At 37.3% G+C, this 23,842-nt stretch overlaps 1 protein-coding gene across 3 annotated transcripts in view; it reads left to right on the top strand.

Moving 5' to 3' along the window:
• PTPN12 (protein tyrosine phosphatase non-receptor type 12) overlaps window positions 1–23,842 on the top strand; it is a 133,657-nt gene that overhangs the window by 42,650 nt on the left and 67,165 nt on the right. For all 3 annotated transcript variants that reach the window (XM_077155196.1, XM_077155275.1, XM_077155358.1), the window contains exon 2: window positions 16,718–16,826. In XM_077155196.1, coding sequence (XP_077011311.1) covers window positions 16,718–16,826 — 109 coding nt within the window. The remainder of the gene's footprint in view (window positions 1–16,717; window positions 16,827–23,842) is intronic.

The raw sequence follows: 23,842 nt of genomic DNA, 5'->3' as shown, positions 1-23,842 counted from the left end.
TTTTGCCTTTTCTTCTTTTCTGATATAGGCATTTAGAGCAATAAATTTCCCTCTTAGCACTGCCTTTGCTGCGTCCCATAAGTTTTGATATGTTGTGTTTTCATTTTCATTCACCTTGAGGTATTTGCTAATTTCTCTAGCAATTTCTTCTTTGACCCACTCGTTGTTTAGGAGTGTGTTGTTGAGCCTCCACGTATTTGTGAATTTTCTGTCACTCTGCCTATTATTGATTTCCAACATCATTCCTTTATGGTCCGAGAAAGTGTTGTGTAAGATTTCAATCTTTTTAAATTTGTTATGACTTGCTTTGTGACCCAGCATATGGTCTATCTTTGAGAATGATCCATGAGCACTTGAGAAAAAGGTGTATCCTGCTGTTGTGGGATGTAATGTCCTATAAATGTCTGTTAAGTCTAGTTCATTTATAGTAATATTCAGATTCTCTATTTCTTTGTTGATCCTCTGTCTAGATGTTCTGTCCATTGATGAGAGTGGTGAGTTGAAGTCTCCAACTATTATGGTATATGAGTCTATTTCCCTTTTCAGTGTTTGCAGTGTATTCCTCACGTATTTTGGGGCATTCTGGTTCGGTGCGTAAATATTTATGATTGTTATGTCTTCTTGTTTAATTGTTCCTTTTATTAGTATATAGTGTCCTTCTTTGTCTCTTTTAACTGTTTTACATTTGAAGTCTAATTTGTTGGATATTAGTATAGCCACTCCTGCTCTTTTCTGGTTGTTATTTGCATGAAATATCTTTTCCCAACCTTTCACTTTCAACCTATGTTTATCTTTGGGTCTAAGATGTGTTTCCTGTAGACAGCATATAGAAGGATCCTGTTTTTTAATCCATTCTGCCGATCTATGTCTTTTGATTGGGGAATTCAGTCCATTGACATTTAGTGTTATTACTGTTTGGATAATATTTTCCTCTACCATTTTGCCTTTTGTATTATATATATCATATCTGATTTTCCTTCTTTCTACACTCTTTTCCATATCTCTCTCTTCTGTCTTTTTGTATCTGACTCTAGTGCTCCCTTTAGTATTTCTTGCAGAGCTGGTCTCTTGGTCACAAATTCTTTCAGTGACTTTTTGTCTGAGAATGTTTTAATTTCTCCCTCATTTTTGAAGGATAATTTTGCTGGATATAGGAGTCTTGGTTGGCAGTTTTTCTCTTTTAGTATTTTAAATATATCATCCCACTGTCTTCTAGCTTCCATGGTTTCTGCTGAGAAATCTACACATAGTCTTATTGGGTTTCCCTTGTATGTAATGGATTGTTTTTCTCTTGCTGCTTTCAAGATCCTCTCTTTCTCTTTGACCTCTGACATTCTAACTAGTAAGTGTCTTGGAGAACGCCTATTTGGGTCTAATCTCTTTGGGGTGCGCTGTACTTCTTGGATCTGTAACTTTAGGTCTTTCATAAGAGTTGGGAAATTTTCAGTGATAATTTCTTCCATTAGTTTTTCTCCTCCTTTTCCCTTCTCTTCTCTTTCTGGGACACCCACAACACGTATATTTGTGCGGTTCATATTGTCCTTGAGTTCCCTGATACCGTGTTCAAATTTTTCCATTCTTTTCCCTATAGTTTCTGTTTCTTTTTGGAGTTCAGATGTTCCATCCTCCAAATCACTAATTCTATCTTCTGTCTCTTTAAATCTATCATTATAGCTATCCATTATTTTTTCTATGTTTGCTACTTTATCCTTCACTTCCATAAGTTCTGCGATTTATTTTTTCAGTTTTTCTATTTCTGCTTTATGTTCAGCCCATGTCCTCTTCATGTCCTCCCTCAATTTATCAATTTCATTTTTGAAGAGGTTTTCCATTTCTGTTCGTATATTCAGCATTAGTTGTCTCAGGTCTTCTGTCTCATTTGAGTTATTGGTTTGTTCCTTTGACTGAGCCATATTCTCAATCTTTTGAGCGTGGACAGTTATCTTCTGCTGCTGGCGTCTGGGCATTTATTCAGATTTCTCTGGGTGTTGGACCCAGCAAGGTTGTAAGATTTTTCTGTGAAATCTCTGGTATCTGTTTTTCTTATCTTGCCCAGTAGGTGGCGCACGTGGCACACGTTTGTCTCAAGTGTTTGGAATGGGTCTCCCCCAGTCACCGATCTCCGTGGCCTGGGGGTTTCGGATCCAATTCTCTGCGTTGGTTCAGGGGCCGCGCGTGGTGGGGGCGTCAGCTGCCGCGGCTTGAGGGGACCCTGTGGCTGGTTGCGGGCCGCAGCGGGCCTTGGGGATTCCCCACTGGACCAGGAAGCCTCCCGTGGGGGGGGTCTCCCGCGGCTTGGATAGCCCTCCTATCTGAGACTCGTATCCGCGGACTCGAAGCAGAGACTCGAAGCCGCCCGCCAAAGAGGGGTGCTGCCTGCCTCGGCTTGGGAAACTTGCTTCTCCGATACTCTCAGCCGGCCCGGGAGGGAGGGAGGGATTAGCTCGGACCGCCGCAGCTGCGGCTGCTCGGCAAATCGCGCGCTGCTCGGGGGTCTCGCCGCAGCCAAGAGTCGCAGTCAGACTTGCCAGCCCAGACTTTGGATAGCCCTCTGATCCGAGACTCGTAGCTGCGGACTCGAAGCCGAGACTCGAAGCCGCCCGCAGAAGTGTGGCGCCAGCCGCCTTGGCTGGGAAGCTTGTCTCTCCGAGTCTCTCAGCCAGCCCGGGAAGGAGGGAGGGATTAGCTCGGACCGCCGCAGCTGCGGCCGCTCGGGGGTCTCGCCGCAGCCAAGTCTCGCAATCAGACTTGCCAGCCCAGACTTTGGATAGCCCTCTGATGCGAGACTCGTAGTCGCGGACTCGAAGCCGAGACTCGAAGCCGCCCGCAAAAGTGTGTCGCCGGCCGCCTTGGCTGGGAAGCTTGTCTCTCCGCGTCTCTCAGCCAGCCCAGGAAGGCGGGAGGGATTAGCTCAGACCGCCGCAGCTGCGGCTGCTCGGGAAATCGCCCGCCGCTCAGGGATCTCACTCACCGCAGCCGAGTTTCGCAGTCAGACTAACCAGCCCAGACTGGGTTACGCTGTGTGTCCATTCCCTGCTGTAGCCCCGGGAACTGTTCTGTACTGTTTCTGTTCACCTATTAGTTGATTTGGAGTCGGAGGAACTAAGACGCATGTACCTTACTAAGACGCCATCTTGGATCTCTCTATTCCTTTTTATGGCATGTATTTCATCCATTTTATGTATGTACCACATCTATTCATTTGTCTGTTGATAGTTTTATTTTTAAATATAAAATCTGATATACAAATTTTTATTTAAAAATAAATCCTCACATTTATAGTCTCCATTAAGGACTGTTGCTACACCCATTCAGGGAGCATTACAAAGCTACTATTTTGGGGAGAACTCCTCTGCTGCTAGTTGACGGAATTAGGAATTGAACCTCAGTTTCTCTAACTCAAAGATGTCCCATCATGAAGTAGAAGTGATGTGTAAGAGGGAGAGAAATTTGTCTAAGTGTACTTGTCATTTCTGATTTGCATCTGTTTTATTGTGGCTTTTCCACCTGAGAAGGCCTAAACTGTTTCTCGACTCTGCTGTGTGTCACACTGATGTTGACAGAAGCCAGTATTAATAGAATAAGAATATATGGTCTATGTTCTTAGAAAATGTATGTTCTAGCAGGGATGGCATGCATACATTTATAAATAATTGTTGTACACTGAGGTATTAGAGGTGTATTTAAAGAGCTTGGATAGAGATGAAACAGTTTGGGAGGAAGTTGGTGGGTGCTAGTGCTAGTCTTAGGAAATATTTCAACAACATGATTTCTATTCTGAGCTAAAAGAGTTTGTAAAGGAGTTTGCTTGGCAGACAAATAAGGGAATAACTGAAGCATGGTAATTGACATAAACAAAGCACAGGATCATGTTGCTACCCTAAGACCCCTAAGATTTATATAAATAGGCCTCTCTATTTATTCAGGGTTTTCTCCTTTTAGCATCAATACTGACTTAACCTCAACTGAAGAGGCATAGCTATGCATTTCTGAGAAAGAATGGCAGACAAGTTAGTCTATTGTGCAACAAGGGGCAAAGATGGAGCAAAGACTGGAAGATGAATTTTAAGAGACAGTTACATATTTTGCAGTTAAATAGACTTTGCAATTAAATAGTTGGTTTTGTTGTTTTAGTTGCTTGTAACAGTTGTTAATAGTGGTATGCAAACTTTTAATATAAGTATGTTTGCAAAGCTTTAAGAGCAGCCAGTTAGAGATAGTGTACTTTTTCGGTGAAAGTTATACTCTGATTTTACTACTTGCTGCCTGATATCTTGTAACTTTCTAGTTAGGGTTTTAAAAATTTATATATTTTGGTTTGATGATCAACTAAATGTGGTAGGGTTAAGTTTTTAGTATTAAGATTGAGTGATTTTTGTGACCAAGGACAGTTAAATTTTTCAGGTATAAAACCAGATGAATTTATTCATTTAACATTAGTGAGTGCCAACTGTGGGCAAACCCCCTACTTTAAAAAATTCAGTTGGATTTCCCTAGGAATTGCCTCCAATATTTTTTCAGAGAAATGGCAAAAGCAGTAAGATTTTATGGGTTAGGTATTCTTAATAATTTGTTAAGATTGGTTAATACTTTGTAACTCTTAAGTTTAAAGTAGTTCCATTTTTATTTCACTTTAAGATATAATTTTTAGATTTGGATATTCTTGTTGCCTGTTTACTGAATGTAATATGTTAGGAAACTTGTACTATTATTAAAGTATTATTTTATTGGGGAATTTGGGTTAGTAGTGAATGTATGATCTCATAACAGCATAAGGTATAAAATGTCTTGAGTTCCAATATTTATATTCCATCTTCTTCCAAAAGGATTTGGGTTAGCTGAGTTTCCACTTTAGTTCTATTACCTTTTTTTTTTTTTAATGTTGTATGGCAAGATCACATTTCATTCTTTTTCCATGTGAGTATCCCATTATTGTAGCACCGTTTGTTGAATTTTCATTTGATTGGGTTTTTGTTTATTTGTTTGCTTGTTTATTTGCTTGTTGGGGAAGTATATATGGGCCGGGTCTCCTGCATGGCAGTTGAGAATTCTATCACTGAATTACCCTCACACCCCCCTAGTTCTATTACTTTTTATATCCATTTATTGTTTTCTTAGTTGTCCTGATTTGAAGTCGAGCCAACATATTCAATTTAATACTTATTTCTGTCTAAATATATTCTGATTTCAAAGTCTTTTCAGTATATATGAAGAGAATGAGATATATTTGGGAGGTAGAGCTAATGGGATTTACTGATTGGATGTGAGGGGAGGGTGAGAAGAAGAAAGGAATGAAGGATGACTTCTAACTTTTTGGCTTGAACACTTTTGAATAGACATGTTTGTGATGCTCCTGGGACGTCCAAGTGGAAAATTCAATAGTGATTTGACTGAAAGTATTCAACAGTCTTCATACAGTGTATTGTCATTATAACATTGGTACTTAGATAAACAGCGAAGTAGTTCTACCGATTTAAGGAACTCAAATCTTAATGCACAAATGGCTGCCTTAAAGAGGATAATCATATTTTGTGTGACTTTTGGAGGCCTTTGAGAGCCAGTTAATTGTTTTAGGATTACGGAAATAAAAGCTTTATGTTTTAGGAAATAGAAAATAAATAATTTGTTTGGAATTTTAAAACTATGTGAATATTAAACTCAAATTTATTTGTGTCAGACATTCTCATGTATCAGACATTTTTATGACTTGTCTCAAACTGTCTCAGTAAGTGATTCTTGAATGAACAGGCCACCTATTTTTTTTTTTTTTTTTTTTTTTTTTTTAAGAGAGAGGGAGGAAGGGAAGGAAAGACAGAGAAGGAAGGAAGGATGGAAGGAAGGAAGGGAGGAAGAAAGGGAAACATCCCCAAACACTTTCTTGTTTTATTATATTTTGCTTGTTTGTTTGTTCCCTACATGGGCTGGGGCCGGGAATCGAACCGGGGTCCTCCGGCACGGCAGGCAAGCACTCTTGCCCGCTGAGCCACCGCGGCCCAGGCCACCTATTTTTAATGTGACTTGAATTTCATTAGATATTGATCTATAAAGACCAATAAGATAGTCCAGTTCGTGTGTTCAGTTTTATAGTCTTTTGGATTAGACATATAAATATTGAAATAGTTTAAATAACTGGTAACAGAGGAACGTATCATGGACTCACCGCAGGGGCTGAGAAATGGTTAAGCGGGAAAGTTCAAGAAAGGCTCCACAAAGGAAATAACACTTTAGCCAGGGTCCTAATTTTTCCACTAGCAAGAGCTAAAAATGGTGAAACTGTGATGTTAAGGAGGTGGGGAATTGATGATGGTGATGGTGGTGAGTAATTTTAGATGGCTAAAACATCAAACTCTAGTAAGAGAAAATGATAAAAATAGGCTAGGAAATTGGACAGAATAAAACAAATATCATACAATGGAATTAATTGTCTCATGGTTTCAGAGACTAGAAGGCTTTCCCCCTCTGGGATCAGTATCCTCTGATTGGCTGGCAATCTTTGTGGGTCTTTGGCTTTCCTGTCAATGGCAATGTCTTTCTCTTCCATGTTCCACTGACTTCAGCTTCTGGCTGCTCCTCATGGCTTCTCTTCCTGTGTCCATTTTCCTTTGCTTATAAAGACTTCAACCATATCTGATTAAGGCCCACCCCCATTCAATTTGGGCAGTTTTACCAATAACATCTTCAGAAGTCCATTTACAAATGGGTTCACACCCACAGGACCAGGGTGCACGTACTATGCATCTTGTCCCTCCCTCTCATTGATCACTAGTATTTCCATCTATCCAATTTATTTTACCCTTACTCCCCCATTATTTATTTATTTATATCCATATTTTTTACTCATCTGTCCATACCCTGGATATAAGGAGCATCAGACACAAGGTTCTCACAATCACAGTCACATTGTGAACATTATATCTTTATACAATTGTCTTAAAGGATTTAAGTTACTGGAACACAGCTATACAGTTTCAGGTACTGCCCTCTATCCACTCTAGTCACCATTAACTAGAAAGGGATAAATGTATAATGCAGAAGAATAATCTCCAGGATAACCTGTTAACTCTGAAATCTCTCAGCTACTGACACTTTATTTTGTCTCATTTTTCTCTAACCCCCTTTTGGGCAAGAGGGCTTTCTCAGTCCCATGATGCCATGTCGCAGTTCATCCCATGATTTCTGTCCCATGTTGCCAGGGAGATATACACCCCTGGGAGTCATGTCCCATGTAGCGGGGGAGGGTAGTGAGTTCACTTGCCGTGTTGGCTTAGAGAGAAAGAGAGGCCACATCTGAGCAACAGAAGTTCTCTAGGGATGTCTCTTAGGTATACTTTTATGTAGGCTTAGCCTATCCTTTGCATGAATAAGTTTCATGGGGTGAACCCCAAGATCCAGGGCTCAGTCTTATTAATTTGGTTGTCTGCACTACTTGTGAGAATATCAGAAATTCTCCAAATGGGGAAGTTGAAAATTTCCTTCTTTCTCCCCAGTGCTCCAAGGGCACTTTGTAAATACCTGTTTATTCACTGCCCAGATTACTCTGGCATATATCAGAGCATCATACTACCCTGGACAAACCAATAAAATCTGATGCCCTATTCAAGATTCCATGTATTTATGGTGTTCACTAAAATGACTATTCAAGTTAAATTAGGAAATGCACAACCCGTATTAGAAATTTTTCACCAAATAAACATCTCTCCCTTTGTCTCACACAGAAGTTGAAGTTTTAAAATATGGGCCATATCATCCTTTATCCTGTATTCTGATTTACCTTAGTCCTATCCAGATCATCTTCATTCATATCTCTGGTGGTAGTCAGATCCCTTTTTCAGCAGTTCCTGTATGGGATACTGCTGACTCTCATAGCTTCAGAGCTCTAATTCTGAGTCTCAGGTGTCACATAAATACCTGAAGTTTCTGGGGACAGTCAGGTTACAAACAAGCATTTCAGTATCTCAGAATTTAGAAATAACAGTTACAACTCCTGAATATATGTGTCTGCTTTAAGAGCTTACGACCTAGGACCCTTTATAATAGACCCCAGTCTGATAACCCATGCTTTTGACTTTAGTTCATTGACTTTTTATTTTATAGTTAGTCTGTATGAATGAGGTATGATAATACTTGTTTTTTTGTTTCTGAAATTTCATTCAACATATAGTACTTAAGGTTCATTCACCTAGTTGCATGCCTCACAATTTAATTCCTTCTCGCAGCCTGCTCAGTCTGTTGTATGTATGTACTATAGATCCCCCTTCAATTCCTCAGTTGTTGTATCCTTTGGCTGTCTCCATCCATTGTGAATTGTGAACACTGCCACCATAGACACCAGTGTGCAAATGTCCATTTATGTCCCCACACTCAGTTCTTCCAGGTATATTCTCAGCAATGTGATTTCAGGATCATATGGCAACCCCACCCGTAGCCTCCTGTGGCACTACCACATTGCCCTCCAAGGGGCTGCACCTCTCATTTTCCCTACCAGCAGTGAATAGGCACATCTCTTCTCCACATTTTCTCTAGTACTTATTTCGCTATTCCTTTCTAAATGGTATTATTCACACATCGTACAATGCAACCTAAGTGTAGGGACATGCCTTTGCCACCATAACCTATATGAAGACATTTCCTTTTCTTCCACAAAGAATCCATCCCCTTCCCCATGTCCCTCACCCACCGCCCATGTTGACATTTAGTTTTGGCACAATGCCTTTGTTACATTCATTGGTATCATATTACAAGTTACTGTTGACTATAGACCCTGACTTGCACTGATTGTACTTTTTCTCATATTCCATCTATTTTCAACACCCTATGATATTGACATTCATTTGTTCTCCTTGAAGATATATTTTTAATACCCTTGGGTGTAGTTTCTTTGTTTTGGTTTGGGAAAACTCATGAAATGAAATAAGCCAGAAATGGACTGGCTTTTAACAACGCGGATTTATTAGCTTACAAGTTTTTGCAATTCTGAGGCCGTGCAAATGTCCCAATTAAGGCATCAACAGTACAGTACCAAATCAGAAGACTCATTTACCAGCAAGCTTGGGCTCCTTTGTCAGATAGCATATTAGTCAGAATTCTCTAGAGAAACAGAACCAACAGGAGATATCTGTAAATACAAGATTTATAAAAGTGTCTTACACAACCGTGGGGATGCAAGAGTCCAAAATCCATTGGGGCAGGCTTTGAGTCTGGCAACTCCAGTGAAGGTCTACAATGAACTCCACAGGAGAGACTGGCTAGGTGAAGAAAAATGAAAATTTCTCTCCTCTCAAAAGTCTTCAACTGTTTGGATTAAATCCAAATGATGGATTCTCTCATTTTGGAAGACATACCTTTATTAGACTGTAGATGTAATCAGCCACAGATGCAGTCTACTGACTGATCATTCAATAAATCAGCTTTCTGGTTTATTAATCAGTCACAGCATATTCTTGCAGTAATGGTTAAGCCAGTGCTTGCCTGACTAGACAACTGGGCACCATCACTTGGCCAAGTTGATACCTGAACCTAACCATCATAGATAGCAAGGCACATGGTGACGTCTGCTGGTCCTTCTCACATGAGTTTCACTGCTTCAGCTTCTGGCTTTTTTGCTAAACTGTATTAGTCATTTTTCTGTAGGAAACAGAATGGACAGGAGATACCTGTAAATATGAGATTTTATAGGAATGTCTCATGCAACTGTGGGTATGCATGAGACCAAATTCTGTTGGATAGGCCACAGCTGACAGTTCCAATGAAGGTCTTCAATGAATCCCCCAAGAGAGGCTGACTGGCTAAAGTGGAGATAGTGATTCTCTTTTCTGTCATCTCCTTTAAAGCCTTCAACTGGTTATATTAAACTTTACTAATTGCAGAAGATACTTTCCGTGGCCGACTGTAGATGTAATCAGCCATGCATGCAATCAGTGGGCACATGATTTAATAAACCAGACTTCAGGTTTACTGACCAGCCATGAAATGTCCTTGAAGTAATTGTTAGGCCAGGGCTTGCTTGACCAGAAGGCACCTGGGCAACATCACCTGGCCACGTTGACACATACACCTAAACCATAACATATGGATTATTGTGTTCCTTACCTTTTGCACTTGTATTTTCAAGAAGTTGCCATGTCACTAACCAGTGTCCTCATTTGTTTGTTAATCTTATCAAATTCGATTATATGAAGGAAATAATCTATTTAGCAAGTTCTCTATTGGTTTGCAGTCTTTTGTTATAAACAATATTGCAATAAATAAATTTGAACATGCATCATTTCATTTCACATGTGTGTCACTTCTATCTGGAGGATAAACTTTGTCAATTGCATTTCCAGGCTCAAAGGGTCATATGCGTTTGTGATGGCCAAATTACCCTCCTTAGGAGTTGTCCTAATGTTTCTTCCACCAGCATTGTATCTAAGTTCCTGTTTTGCAATTTTTTTTTTGTACGCGGGCAGGCACTGGGAATCGAACCAGGTCCTCTGGCATCGCAAGCAAGCATTCCTGCCTGTTGAGCCACCGTGGCCCGCCCCTGTTTTGCAATTTTATTGCAAAGGTCACATATTATACAATCATCAGTTATACTATCAGTGGTTCACAGTATCATCGTATAGTTGTGCATTCATCACCACATACAATTTTAGGGCACTTTTCATTATTCAAATAAAAAGACATTCCCCCCAGAATAAAAAGAAAAATTATAAAGAACACTCAAAACATCCCATACCACCTAATCCTCTATTATTTATTTATTTATTTATTGTCTCTGCTATCTTACTCTTCTTTCCATATACTGGATAAAGGAAGTGTCAATCACAAGGTTTTCACAATCACATGGTCACACTGAAAACTATATAGTTACATAATCACCTTCAAGAATCAGATTACTAGATTACAGTTCAACAGTTTCAGGAATCTTCTTTTAACTATTTCAATACACTAAAAACTAAAGAGATGTATCTGTATAATAAGAATAACTTCCAAAATGACCTCTTGGCTCTACTTGAAATCTCTCAGCCACTGATATTTTATTTTGTTTCACTTCTCTTCCCCCTTTTGGACAAGAAGTCTTTCTCAGTCCCATAAAGCCAGGTGCAGGTTTATCCCTGGGAGTCATGGGAAGGCAATGAGTTGTTTACCTGTCATGTTGTCTTAGAGAGAGGCCACATCTGAGCAAGAAAGAGGTTCTCTGGGGCATAATTATAAGTAGGTTTAGCTGCTTCTTTGTGGGAATAAATTTCGTAAGGTCAAGCCCCAAGACTGAGGGCCTGGCCTATTGAATTGGTAGTCCCCAGTGCCTGTGAGGATATCAGGAGTTACTGACGTGGGGAAGTTTAATATTTTCACATTTTCCCCCAGGCCTTCAAAGGGACTTTGGAAATACTTTTTTATTTTCTGCCCAGATTACTCTGGGATATATTAGGGCATCACACTAACTTGTACAAACCAACAAGATCTCATTCCCTATTTAAGGTCCATGTAATTATTATGGTTTTCGAATAAACTGACTGTACAAGTTAAATTAAGTATTGTGCTGCAGAAAATAAAAAAAATTTACACAAAATAAACATTCTTCCTTTGCTCTCACACGGAAGTTGAAGCTTTTCATAGTATCATCCTTTACCCTTTAATCTGGTTAGCTTAGTCCTAACTAGATCAGATTCATTCATATCTCTATTTGAAGTCTGATCTCTTTTTCAGCTTTTTTAACAGTTCCTATATGGGGTAATGCTGACTTCAATAGCTGCTGAATTTTAGCAATTAGTCTCAGGTGTCACATAGTTACCCGAAGTTCCAGGGGGCAACCAGGTTATGCAAAGATCTCAGCATCTCAGAATTTAGAAGTAACTGTTAAATTCAGGAACAGATGTGACTGTTGTAAGAACTTACAGTGAAGGACCTTTATAATAAGCTGTCCTCTGATAACCTTTGCTCTCGAATTTGATTCTCAGAGTTTGCACAATATAATTAGTCTGTATTAGTGAGGTGTTAGAATAATTGTCATTTCGTTTCTGGCTCATTTCACTCAACATATACTGTCCTCAGTGTTCATTCACCTAGTTGTATTACTAACAATTTCATCCCTCCTTGCAGCTGCTCGGTATTCCTTTCTCTGTATATGCCACAGTCAGTGTACCCTTAGGCTACCTCCAACCATTGCAGATCATGAATAATGCTGCCAGAAGCACCAGTGTGCAAAAGTCCATTCATGTCCCTGCTTTCAGTTCTATCAAGTATATACCAAACAATGGAGTTGCAGGATCATATGGCAACCCTAACATTTACCTCCTTGGAGCCACCACCATATCTCCCAGAGAGCTGCACCATTCTACTTCCCTACCAAGAGTGAATAGTTAATCTCTCTACTTATTCTTCAGCACTTGTATCTTTGTTTTTTAAACAGTTTTATTCATACAACATAAGAGAACAATCCTAAGAGAACAGTTGGTGCTTTCCAGTATAAACATATAATTATGCATTCACCACCACAATCTGTATGAGAACATTTCCATTTCTTCTGCAGAGAAAGAAGAGAGAATAAAATAAAGATTAAAAAAAAATAAAAAGGAAAAACAACAACAGCAATATGAATTCCATACCTCTCCCTTTTATCTCCTATCTATTGACATTTAGCTTTGGTATATTGCTGTTGTTACATTTAATGGAAGCATATTACAAGGTTACTGTTATCTGTAGGTTGTGGTTTGCATTTATTGTATTTTTTCCATATACCATCCTATTTTCATTACCTTGCGATGCTGACTTTTGTTTTCTCTCATGTGAAGGCATTTTTGTATTTATACATTTAATCAAGTCATTGACCATCATTGTCCACTCTAGGTTTCACTAAGTTATTCAGTCCCAGTCTTTTTCTTCTGTCTTTCTGTTGTCATACATGCTCTTAGCCTTTCTTTTTCGGCTATACTCTCAACTTTGTTCAGTGTATTTATAATATTGTGTTACCATCAATAGTATTATGCTATTTATTTCTGGATCTTTATAGTCAATTCTGTTGAACATTCTACTCCTTCAAGATCAAGTGCTCAGTCTATACCCTCTTTTTAACTTCTGATAACCTGTGTTCTCAATTTAACTTCCAAAGTTCACACATTAATGTTAGTTCATACTGGTGAGACCATATAGTATTTATGCTTTTGTTTTTGGCTTATTTCATTCAACTTCATGTCTTTAAGGTTCATCCATGTTGTTGCATGTGTCATGACTTTATTCTGTGTTTCTACAGTCTTCTCCAGACTTACCTCTCCTGTCTTTTCTTATCTGCTTGTAGTGTTCCCTTTTAGTATTTCTTATAGGGCAGAGTTTGTTCACAAACTCTCAGACAAAAAAAGAAAAATTGTTTGAAAATATTTTAAACTTTCCCTCATTTTTGAAGGGCAGTTTTCCCAGATATGCTCTTTTAGTATCTTAAAAATATTGCACTGCCTTCCATGGTTTAGAAAGATATCTGAGAAGTCTACGCACTTTGTCAAGTTTCCCTTGTATGTGAGGGGTCACTTTTCTCTTGCTGCTTTCAGAATTCTCTTTGCCTTTGACATGCTCTTCATGTTATCATTCAATTCCCTGAGATCCTACACATATTTTTCCATTCTTTTCCCTATCTGTTCTTTTATATGTAGGATTTCAGATGTCCTGATCTCTAATTCACTAATTCTTTCTTCTGCCTCTTCAAATCTGTTGTTGTAAGTCTCCATTATGTTTTTCATTGCTTCTGTTGTGTTGTTTATTTCCATAAATTCTACCGTTTGTTTTTTCAAGCTTACTATTTCTTATAGCCACCCAATGTCTTATTTATATCCTTCATCTCTTTTGCTTTATTTTCCTTCAACTCGATTTGATTTTTGATTTGATTTATCTTGTTTTTTTGAACATACTTAATTTTTTATGTCATTCCTGCATCTTGTTTGAAGTATTAGTTTGTTTCTTTGATTGGGCCATACCTTTGTTTTTCCTAGTATGGCTTGTAATTTTTTGCTTTTGTCTAGGCATTTGATTTCCTTGATTAGTTTATTTTAGAGGTCACCTTCATTCTTTTACCAATGGTTTTCTTGTTGGTTGGTTCTGTTCTCTATCTGTTTGTTCTTTGGCGTTCAGTTCAACTTATTCTATATCTGTAGTATAGTTTCTTTTAACATCAGAATTTTTCAGTTCTTGTTTTTCTGGTTCTTGCCCCTGCTTATATGGAACCTTTTTTTTTTTTTTTGAGGACAATCCTCCCAGATATGATTGGCTGCAAACAGATTTTCCCAGACCAGTCAGGCCTAGGTCTCAGGAGGTTGTGGTCAGTATCAAGTTACCCTAAGGGTGAGACCCAGCAGGTTGTCAGATTTCATGTGCAGTCTCTAGACTCTGTAGTTTTCCTATCTTACTCAGCAGGTAGTGCTTGTCAGCCCACAGCACCCCACCAGCATAAAGTCATGCAGTGTCTTTAATTCTCAACAGACCCTGCCCCTGCTAGGCCCTGGCTGATATAGAGCCTTAGGAAGAAGACAAACTGAGGATATGTCTGTTTTCTAGCCCCTGGGGTCTGAATTCTCTGAATGAAGAACACCAGTTGATCTGGTTCAGCATCCCCTTTTCTTGGGGGGAAATACACCCTTTAGGTTATTATCTCCTTTACATGCCTAGTTACCTTTTCTCAGACCTGTTTTAACTCTGCCCTTCCCTGGGGTCACTGTTGACAACTGATAAAGGCTGAGGCTTTCTCTAATAAGTTACTTAGAATAGTTTAAAAAAATAGAAGTCCCTTTTCACAGCCAATCCCCAGCCCCCAAGGTTCAGCAGTCAAGAGCCAGAGTTGGTTCTTGACTCTTTAGTACGCTTTTCTTGGGGCACAGACCTTTTCCAGTATTCTGAGCTTGGCGTACTCAAAAAGCTTCTGTTTTTCTTGTTTTTGTTTTTTTTCCTGTTAGCCCCACCTCGTTTTTGCCAGGAGAGACCTCAGGTGCCTTTCCTGCTTGCTCTGGGTTTACCTGTGTGCTAAGAGCTTTTTTCAGTAGTCCAGATTTTTTACTTAAAGCCTCAATTTTGGTTTAACTCTCTTCCCTTGCTCTTAGTAGAGACTGCTTCTTTTCCCATGGGAAAGTTTTCTCCAGCGTAGCTTGTTAGGCCAGTGGGCCAGAGGTGCCAGCCTCTGCAGTTTAGGAGCTTCACTTACAGTTTTGTGCTGTAATCTCGGCCTTTCCACCTGTTCCATACTGTTGTACCATATGTGTCCAGTCATGGATGTCCCCCACTTATTCCAGAGAATTCCTGGTTATTTGCTAGCTGTTCGAGACAACTGTTTAGATTTCACACCTTCTTATATTGTCATCTTGCCCCACTTCCATACTTGCTGCTATTTTCCGTTTACTTTTTTTTGAGGGAAGAGGGGGAAAAGTACTTGGTCTAGCAATCGAACTTGGGTCTCCTGCCTGGAAGATGAGCATTCTACCATTGAACTACCCTTGTTACCTGCCCCCTCCCCCCACACTGTTTACTTTTGAATACCAGTTTTTTCCTCTAACACACTGAATATATTTTGAGTACTGTAGTACCTAGGAAATAAGAACATAACTTTAGAGAGTTTTATTTTGGCATTGTGCCAATGTGAGCAAGCTCCTAGTAAGTCTTTATTTCTTAAAGAAAAAATGCATAATTCTTCTAAGGTTTCTAAGATACTGTGGTAAAATTTAGGAAGTTTTCAAAGAAAAATGAAAGGTTTGTCATTTTATGTGTAAGGCCATGTTTGTAAGACTATTTCAGGTGCTGCATGTTAAAGTATATTCTAACAAAACTGAGTCAGTAATTTTACATTAAGGTTATATCTGTGTTTTTAAAATACAGAGTTAAGCATTCTTAGTTGTTTAAATAGTAGCAAAAATAAAATGGTAAAAAAGTTACCAGACTTTTTTTCGTTTCTTTATTTGATACTTTCTTGAATAGTCAAACCAGAATGCTTTCAATATGTCTTTAGACTGAAAGAAAGTAGGCGCCTTTGAAATTAAATTTCAGCAATGTAGTTGAGTAGAATTTAAACAATTCACAATGCCGACTTTCAGTGTTTCTGAAAGCAGGAAGTGTATTACTGACACACAGAAATATTCCAGCGCAAAGAACATCCCTACTGCCATATGTGGTAAGAGCTTGTCACTAATCCACAAACCACTTCTGTAATGCAGTGAATACGCAGAATTGGTCTTTGTTGGACATTTCCAATTCAATATGAAAGAACTTTATTTTACAGTGTCTCATAAATAATTATTTGCTGATGCCTTATAGAGAGCCTCGGACATCATGGGTGCTCAAGGTTTATTGAGAGAACAATTAAAGAAACATATGCATAATCTTTACAGCTAATTTTAAAACTTGTTTGTTGAGACTCTTAGTTAAAACACAAAAATGACTTGAGTAAGTTAAGCAGTGAATTAAATGTGACAGCTTTTTAGTGATTTCTTTACATAAAATTACTTACTTTTACTTTAGTTGTCCTTTTCTTTTCTGATTTTACAGGTAATAAATACTAATCTATGTTTGCAGTCATGCTAAAAATGAAATTTTCCTTGACAATTATTAGGGGCTGAAGGGATATTATGAAGTTAGAGAAACAGGAACATGAGTCCTGAGGTATTGGGGACAGCAAATGTGGTGAAGAGATATTTGAGAGCCATGAAATTTTGAATATCAGTGTTTCACTAAAATGAATTTTTTTTTTTTTTGGTATTTTCAGCGATTAAGAAGATTGTCTACTAAATATAGAACAGAAAAGATTTATCCTACAGCTACTGGAGAAAAAGAAGAAAATGTTAAAAAGAACAGATATAAGGACATACTGCCATGTAAGTTTGAAATGCCTTTGATAGAAAACTAGGAATGATTATTAGCTGTTTGTACCTAGCCAGCTTTATTCTTCCTGAGCTTGGTTGTTAAGAAGGTTGTAATTAACCTCTCTTTCAAGGTACACAATAATAATTTGCAATTGTGCTTCTTGTTTTCCCTTCTAGCAGTAGTATTTTTGTTTTTGTTGTTGAGGGTTTTGGGTTTTTTTTCTTTAAGAATGAAATTACATTTAAATGCCAGAAATCTAAAGGAGTAATATCTTTTGGGGATTCTGTTCAAAGCAGTTAGTTCCTTAAAATACAGTAATATAAAGAGATAATGAAATCAACATAATTGAATAAATTTTGTGAACTGCTAAAATATTAGCTGTTATTTGTTATTCACAATATTAAGTGGAGTAATTATGAATGAAAAAATAAACGATAAGATTACTCAAATACTGTTCTCAACAAGCTGAATGTGTATCTCTGAGGGTATTTCTTAGAATAATAGCGTTATATTCTATTATAGTATTATAAATTATTTTCTTAAATAGCATAGTTTCTGGCAAAATACCTTTAACTTTCAAAGGATGCTTTAGCATATCCTAATTTTATAAGATAAAATTTGCTTCATACTTAGTATCTCAAAGCTGCCAGTAGTCAATATTTCTCCTTTTGTTCAATTATCCTGAAATAGCTACATCCTATGTCTCCACTCCCTTAACTTTTACTCATTTCTAAAGCCTGTTCTCTGGAAAATATCCTCAATAAAATTCCCTGTGACTTTTAAAAATATGTATATATTCAGTATTTGCTAATATTGGCCTTTTTATTTTTATATCTTCCCTCTTTTAAAAGAAAGTTTTATCGAGATATATTCATATAGCATTCAACTGATGCAAGGTGTACAATCAGTGATTTTTACTATAATTACAAAGTTGTGCATTCATCACTACAGTCAACTTTAGAACATTTTCACTACTCTAAAAATTCATTACCCCATATCCCTTAGTAGTCACCTCTTAAACCCTCTGTCTGTCCCCATACCTACATAACCACTAATCTACTTCTATATCTATAGATTCATTTGTATTTAAAATTTACACAAATGGAATCATACATATTTAATTTGTGTCTTGTTTCTTAAACTTAGCATAATGTTTTGGGTTTTTTCCTTTAATTTTTGTTATTTATTTATTTTTAATGACAGAAATTGTAGGTTTATATAAAAGTCATGTAAAAATAGTGTTCCCGTATATTCTCCCATTATTGACACTTTGCATTAGTGTGATGCCTTTGTTAAAATTGATGAAAGAATATTAAAAACACCCCTTAATCAGCAGTTTCTTGAGTATAAGGCAGTTGTTGCAACTTCCTCATCTGTGAATTACAGCTGCAATGTGTGGTCCGGTAGCAGTTTCTGGCATCTGCCTGTCCTCTCGATGACTTTGTAAGCACCTTATTTCCTGTATTAAGTCCATTTTTGTTTGACATATTAGCATGGTTTCTGTTCTTAAACCAGTGACTAACAGGTAAATATCTCATTTTTTTTAAATGTAAAGAAACCTTTCCCAAAAGGTTCCCTCATTTCTTATGGGGGAGAGAAGGGTGGTGCAGAATTGGGCCATGTGTTCACCCCTAATCCAATCACTGGGGAAGCATGGAGGGCCGCTGTGATTGGATTAATCTGGTGGCTCTCAACCTGTGATCAGAGAACCTTGAAGGGTCCTGATATACTTCTGATTAAAATTATTTTGTTAAGAATGCTAAGATTTTTTTCTCTTTTTCACTCTTTTCTCTCATGAGTGGATAGTGGGGTTCTCCAGAAGCTACAACATTGTGAGATGGTAATGATTGAATGCAGAAGCAGTTATGAGAATCTGTTTTCTGTTAATTCATATATTAAAGAAATTTGCAAAAACTGTCAAACAGTACCACTTGTTTCACTAAATATTTTGTTTTGGAAAATATGCTTTTTCTTTAAAATTTATTAACATGTGGGTGAGTTCTTGTTAATTTTAAATGAATTAATAAATAAATATTTTAATAAAAAAATTACTGTTAGTTTTTAGCTGATGTTCATGAAGAGCAATGTCTTTAGAACCATGCCCCTAATTAAAGAAATTCCTTTCTAAGAAGGAATCTGGTGCGTTTCGTCACCAGAGCTGTGCCACACCAATCTTTGGGCCCTCTGCTAGAACAGTAGAATCAAATCTCAAATAATGCCTTTTTAATTGTATCCTCTGGTATTATAGATACAGGACAACACTGTATCAAACCTCTGTGAATGTACAATATCTTGTACCTGTTTTATTATCATAAACATGTATGATAATATGATAGTACAATTGTACTACATACAATTATGTAGTAGTGACCGTGATATGTCAGACCTATTTTTAATGATGTTTTTTCTTTCCAAATGATGATTGAAAAGCTAATGAAAAATAGTGCCCGGGTGCCATAATAGTAATAGAACTTGTTGTTTTCTGGGATTTTTGTGTTTTGCTTTTTTTTTTTTTTTAATGGAGTATGTTGGATATCTCTATAATTTTGTTCTGATGACTGCAGCACTGGAAAAGCTGTTGCTGCTATTGATGTATTACACACTGCTATTGGTCTTTATATATATTTAATTTGAATTTTTGGAAACTTTAGCTGTGCTGTCAACTTTGGAAAAAGTATCCCAGTTAAACCGTGTTTGAGTTGGCATCGTACAGAAATTAAGAGCATCTTGGTCTAGAAATGTTAACATAGTTTTTTTCCATTTGTACAGGGATTACGAACTGTATTAAACATGTAAAGTCTTATCTACATGGATTTAATTACAGAAACTAATAAAGTATTCTCTAAATAATTAAAAAAAATATTGCCGTTAACCATAGCCATAGTTTACACCAGGAATACTTTTTCCTTGTACAAAGAAAACTTATACTACCCTGTTGTTAGCATCTTGTAATACTGATGTACATTTGCTGTTAATTCATTAATGATCATTCTTATATTTTAGTGTTAACTAGTCATCGTCCCCAACAGAGTTCACTGTTTTATACATTACACAGTCCTGTGTCTTATCCTCTAACTTTGCTTCTAGTAATATACACAACTCAATATTTTCCCTTTCAACCACATTTACAAACATAAAATTCAGTGCTGTTAATTATATTCTCAATAATGTCCTACTATTGTGACTATCCATTTCTTAACATTTCCAATCTATACATAGTTATTCTGTACGATTAAACATCCACTCCCCATCCCTACCCCATCCTATCTCCTAGTAACCAATTTTCTAGATTTTGAACTCTCTTGAATTTGCTTATTATAATTAGTTTTTATCAGTGAGATCATACAACATTTGTCCTTTTTTGTCTAACTTATTTCACTCAACATAATGTCCTCAGGAATTCATTCCTTCTTACAGCTGAATAATATTTCATTGTATGTATATACCACGTTTTCTTTATCAGTTGGTGGGCAGTTGGGTTCCTTCCACCTTTAGCAAATTATGAATAATGCCACTATTAACACTGCTTGTGCAAATGTCTGTTTGTGTCTCTGCTTTCAGTTCTGCTAGGTATACACGTAGTAGTGAAATTGTGGATCTTATGACAATTCTATACTTAGCTTCCTGAGGAACCACCAAATTGTCTTTCATGGTGGTTGCACCATTTTACATTTCCACCAGCAGTGAATGAGTGTTCCTATTTTTTCACAATCCTCCCCAATATTTTTAGTTTTCTGTTTTTTAATAAGTGGCCATTCTAGCACATGTGATATGATATCTCATAGTGATTTTGATTTTGATTTCCTGAATAGCTAGTGATGTTGAGCTTCTTTTCATGTGCTTTTGGGCTATTTGTATTTTTTTCTAGGAAAATGTCAGTCAAATCTTTTGCCCATTTTTAAATTGTGTGGCTTGTCCTGAGTAATAGGATTTCCTTATAGATTCCTTATAAGATTCTGGATGTTAAAGCATTATTGGATGTGTGTTTTCTAAATATTTTCTCCTGTTGAGTAGGCTGCCTTTTCATTTTCTTGACAAAGACCTTTAAAGTGCAAAAGTTTCTAATTTTGAGGAGATCCCATTTATTTATTTTTTTCTTTCATTGCTTGGGCTTTGGGTATAAAGTCTAAGGAACCATTGCCTCTCATAAGATGTGGACGATGCTTCCCTAGATATTTTCTTCTAAAAATTTTATTGTTCTAGCTTTAATATTTAGGTCTTTGATCCATATTGAGTTAATTTTTGTATATGATGTGAGATAGGGGTCCTGGTCCTCTTTCATTCTTTTGCATATGGCTATCTAGTTCTCCTGGCACCATATTTTAAATATATTTTTATTAAGAAATCTTCACACGTATACAGTCCATCCATAGTATACAATCAGTGGCTCACAATATAATCACATAGTTGTGTGTTCATCATCATGATCATTTTTAGAACATTTGCATCACTCAATAAAAAGAAACAAAAATTAAAAAAAAAAAAACTCATACATCCCATACCCTTTACCTCTCCCTCTCATTGACCACTAGTATTTCAATCTACCCAATTTTTTTACCCCTTATCCTCCCCTATTTATTTATTTATTTTTTACCCCCTAATTTTTTACTCATTTTTCTTTACCCTGCATAAATGGAGCATCAGACACAAGGTTTTCCCAATCATACAGTCACACTGTAAAAGCTATATAGTTATACAGTTATCTTCAAGAATCAAGGCTACCCTATGATCTGGCAATACCATTGCTAGATATCTATTCAGAGGACATGAGGGCAAGGACACAAACAGACATTTGCACACCAATGTTTATTAGCAGCATTATTTACAATTGCCAGGAGATGGAAACAGCTCAGATGTCCATCAGCAGACAAGTGGCTAAACAAGCGGTGGTGTGTATGTGTGTGCATATATACACAGTGGAATATTATGCAGCTGTAAGACAGAATAAAGTCATGAAGCATGTAACATGGATGGAACTTGAGGACATTATGCTGAGTGAGATTAACCAGAAACAAGAGGACAAATACCGTATGGTCTTACTGATATGAACTAACATTAATGAATGAACTCATTTGAGAACAGAGGTCATCAGGAGATAGAAATAGGGTAAATATTGGGTAATTGGAGCAGAAGTGATACAGATTGTGGAACAGGACTGATTGTAAAAATGCAGAAATGGATAGCACAATACTATCTGATTGTATCACTGTAATGTAAGTACACTTGAATGAGGCTGAATGTGAGAATGATAGAGGGAGGAGGGCTGGGGGCACATATGAATCCAGAACGAAAGATAGATGATAAAAACTGAGATGATATAATCTAGGAGTGCCTAGAGTATACAATGATAGTGACTAAATGTACAAATTAAAAAATGTTTTTGCATATGGAAGAAGAAAGGAATGTCAGCATTGCAGGGTATTAAAAATAGATGGTCATTCATATTTTAAAACTTCAACTTCTGTGTGAGACTAAAGCAAAAAATGTTTATTTGATACAAAATTTATATTTTAAACTAGTGCATTTCCTAATATAACTTATATGGGCAAGTTAATTGAACATCATAAGTACATGGAACCTTGAGTAGGTTTTTTTGTAGGTTTGTCCAGAGCAATGCTCCAGTAAATCCCAGAGTAATTTGAACAATGAATAAAAAGGATTTGCAAAGTCCCCTTGGGGGAATGGCAAGAAGGGAGGAAAATTCAACTTCCCCATTTGGAGAATTCCTGATATTCTTGCAAGCAGTGGGGACAACCAAATCAATAGGCCAAGTCCTCAACTGTGGGATTTGTTCATAGGAAACTTATCCCCGCCAAAAGATAGGCTAAGCCTACTTAAAATTAAGCCTAACGTCATTACCAGAGAACCTCTTTTGTTGCTTAGATATGGCCTCTGTCTCTAAGCCAACTCAACAGGTGAACTCACTGTCCTCCCTCCTATGTGGAACATGATTCCCAAGGGTATAGATATCCCTGATCTAAGAACTCCTGGGATGAGCCGACACCTGGCATCATGGGATTGAGAAAGCCTTCTTGACCAAAAGAGGGAAGAGAGAAATGAGCCAAAATTAAGTTTCAATGTCTGAGAGATTTTAAACAGAGTCAAGTGGTTATGCTGGAGATTATTCTTAGCATTATATAGATATCCCTTTTTAGTTTATGGTGTATTGAAGTGGCTAGAAGGAGGTACCTGAAACTGTTGAGCAGTGTTCCAGTAACCTTGATCCTTTTTTCTTTTAATTTTTTTATTTTTTAATTGATGAGCCAAAAAAAAATGCAGACATTAACATTCTTAAAATACAAACATTCCACACATGGTGTACAATCAGTGGCTCACAATATCATCACATAGTAGTATATGCATCACCATGATCATTTTTTAGAACATTTGCATCACTCCAGAAAAAGAAATAAAAAGAAAAAACTCATATATATCATACCCCTTACCCCTCCCTCTCATTGACCACTAGTTTCAGCCTACTGAATTGGTTGTCCCCACTGCTTGCGAAAATACCAGGAATTCCCCAGATGGGGAAGTATATTTTCTATTTTCTCCCCAGGCGCCCCCGAGGAAACCTTGCTAATACTTTTTTATTCCCTGCCAAAATTACTCTGGGATATATTGGACGTCTTACCAACCTATGCAAGCCAAGAAGTTCTCGTACCCTATTCAGGATTCTACATAATTATGGTGTTCAAGTAAACTGACCATACAAGTTAAATGCTACCCAAAATATACATTTTGCACCAAGTAAGGGTTGGGAGGTTTTCAAGTTTGCAAGGTGCTGGAATGCGATATACCAGAAACAATGGCTTTTAAAAAGGGGAATTTAATAAGTTGCAAGTTTACTGTTCTAAAGCTGTGAAAATGTCCAAATTAAAGTATGACTGTAGAAATTTGCAGTCTGTGGCATCCAGGGAAAGATACGTTGGTTCAAGAAGGCCAATGACATTCAGGGTTTCCAGTTCAGACATATTGCCAAGTCTGCTAGCTTTCTCTCCAGGCTTCTTGTTTCATGAAGCTCCCT

Source organism: Tamandua tetradactyla, chromosome 1, assembly GCF_023851605.1.
Source record: "Tamandua tetradactyla isolate mTamTet1 chromosome 1, mTamTet1.pri, whole genome shotgun sequence".
Classification (NCBI taxonomy): domain Eukaryota; kingdom Metazoa; phylum Chordata; class Mammalia; order Pilosa; family Myrmecophagidae; genus Tamandua; species Tamandua tetradactyla.
Note: the sequence above shows the minus strand (reverse complement) of the source record. Positions and strands in the feature narration are given on the sequence as shown.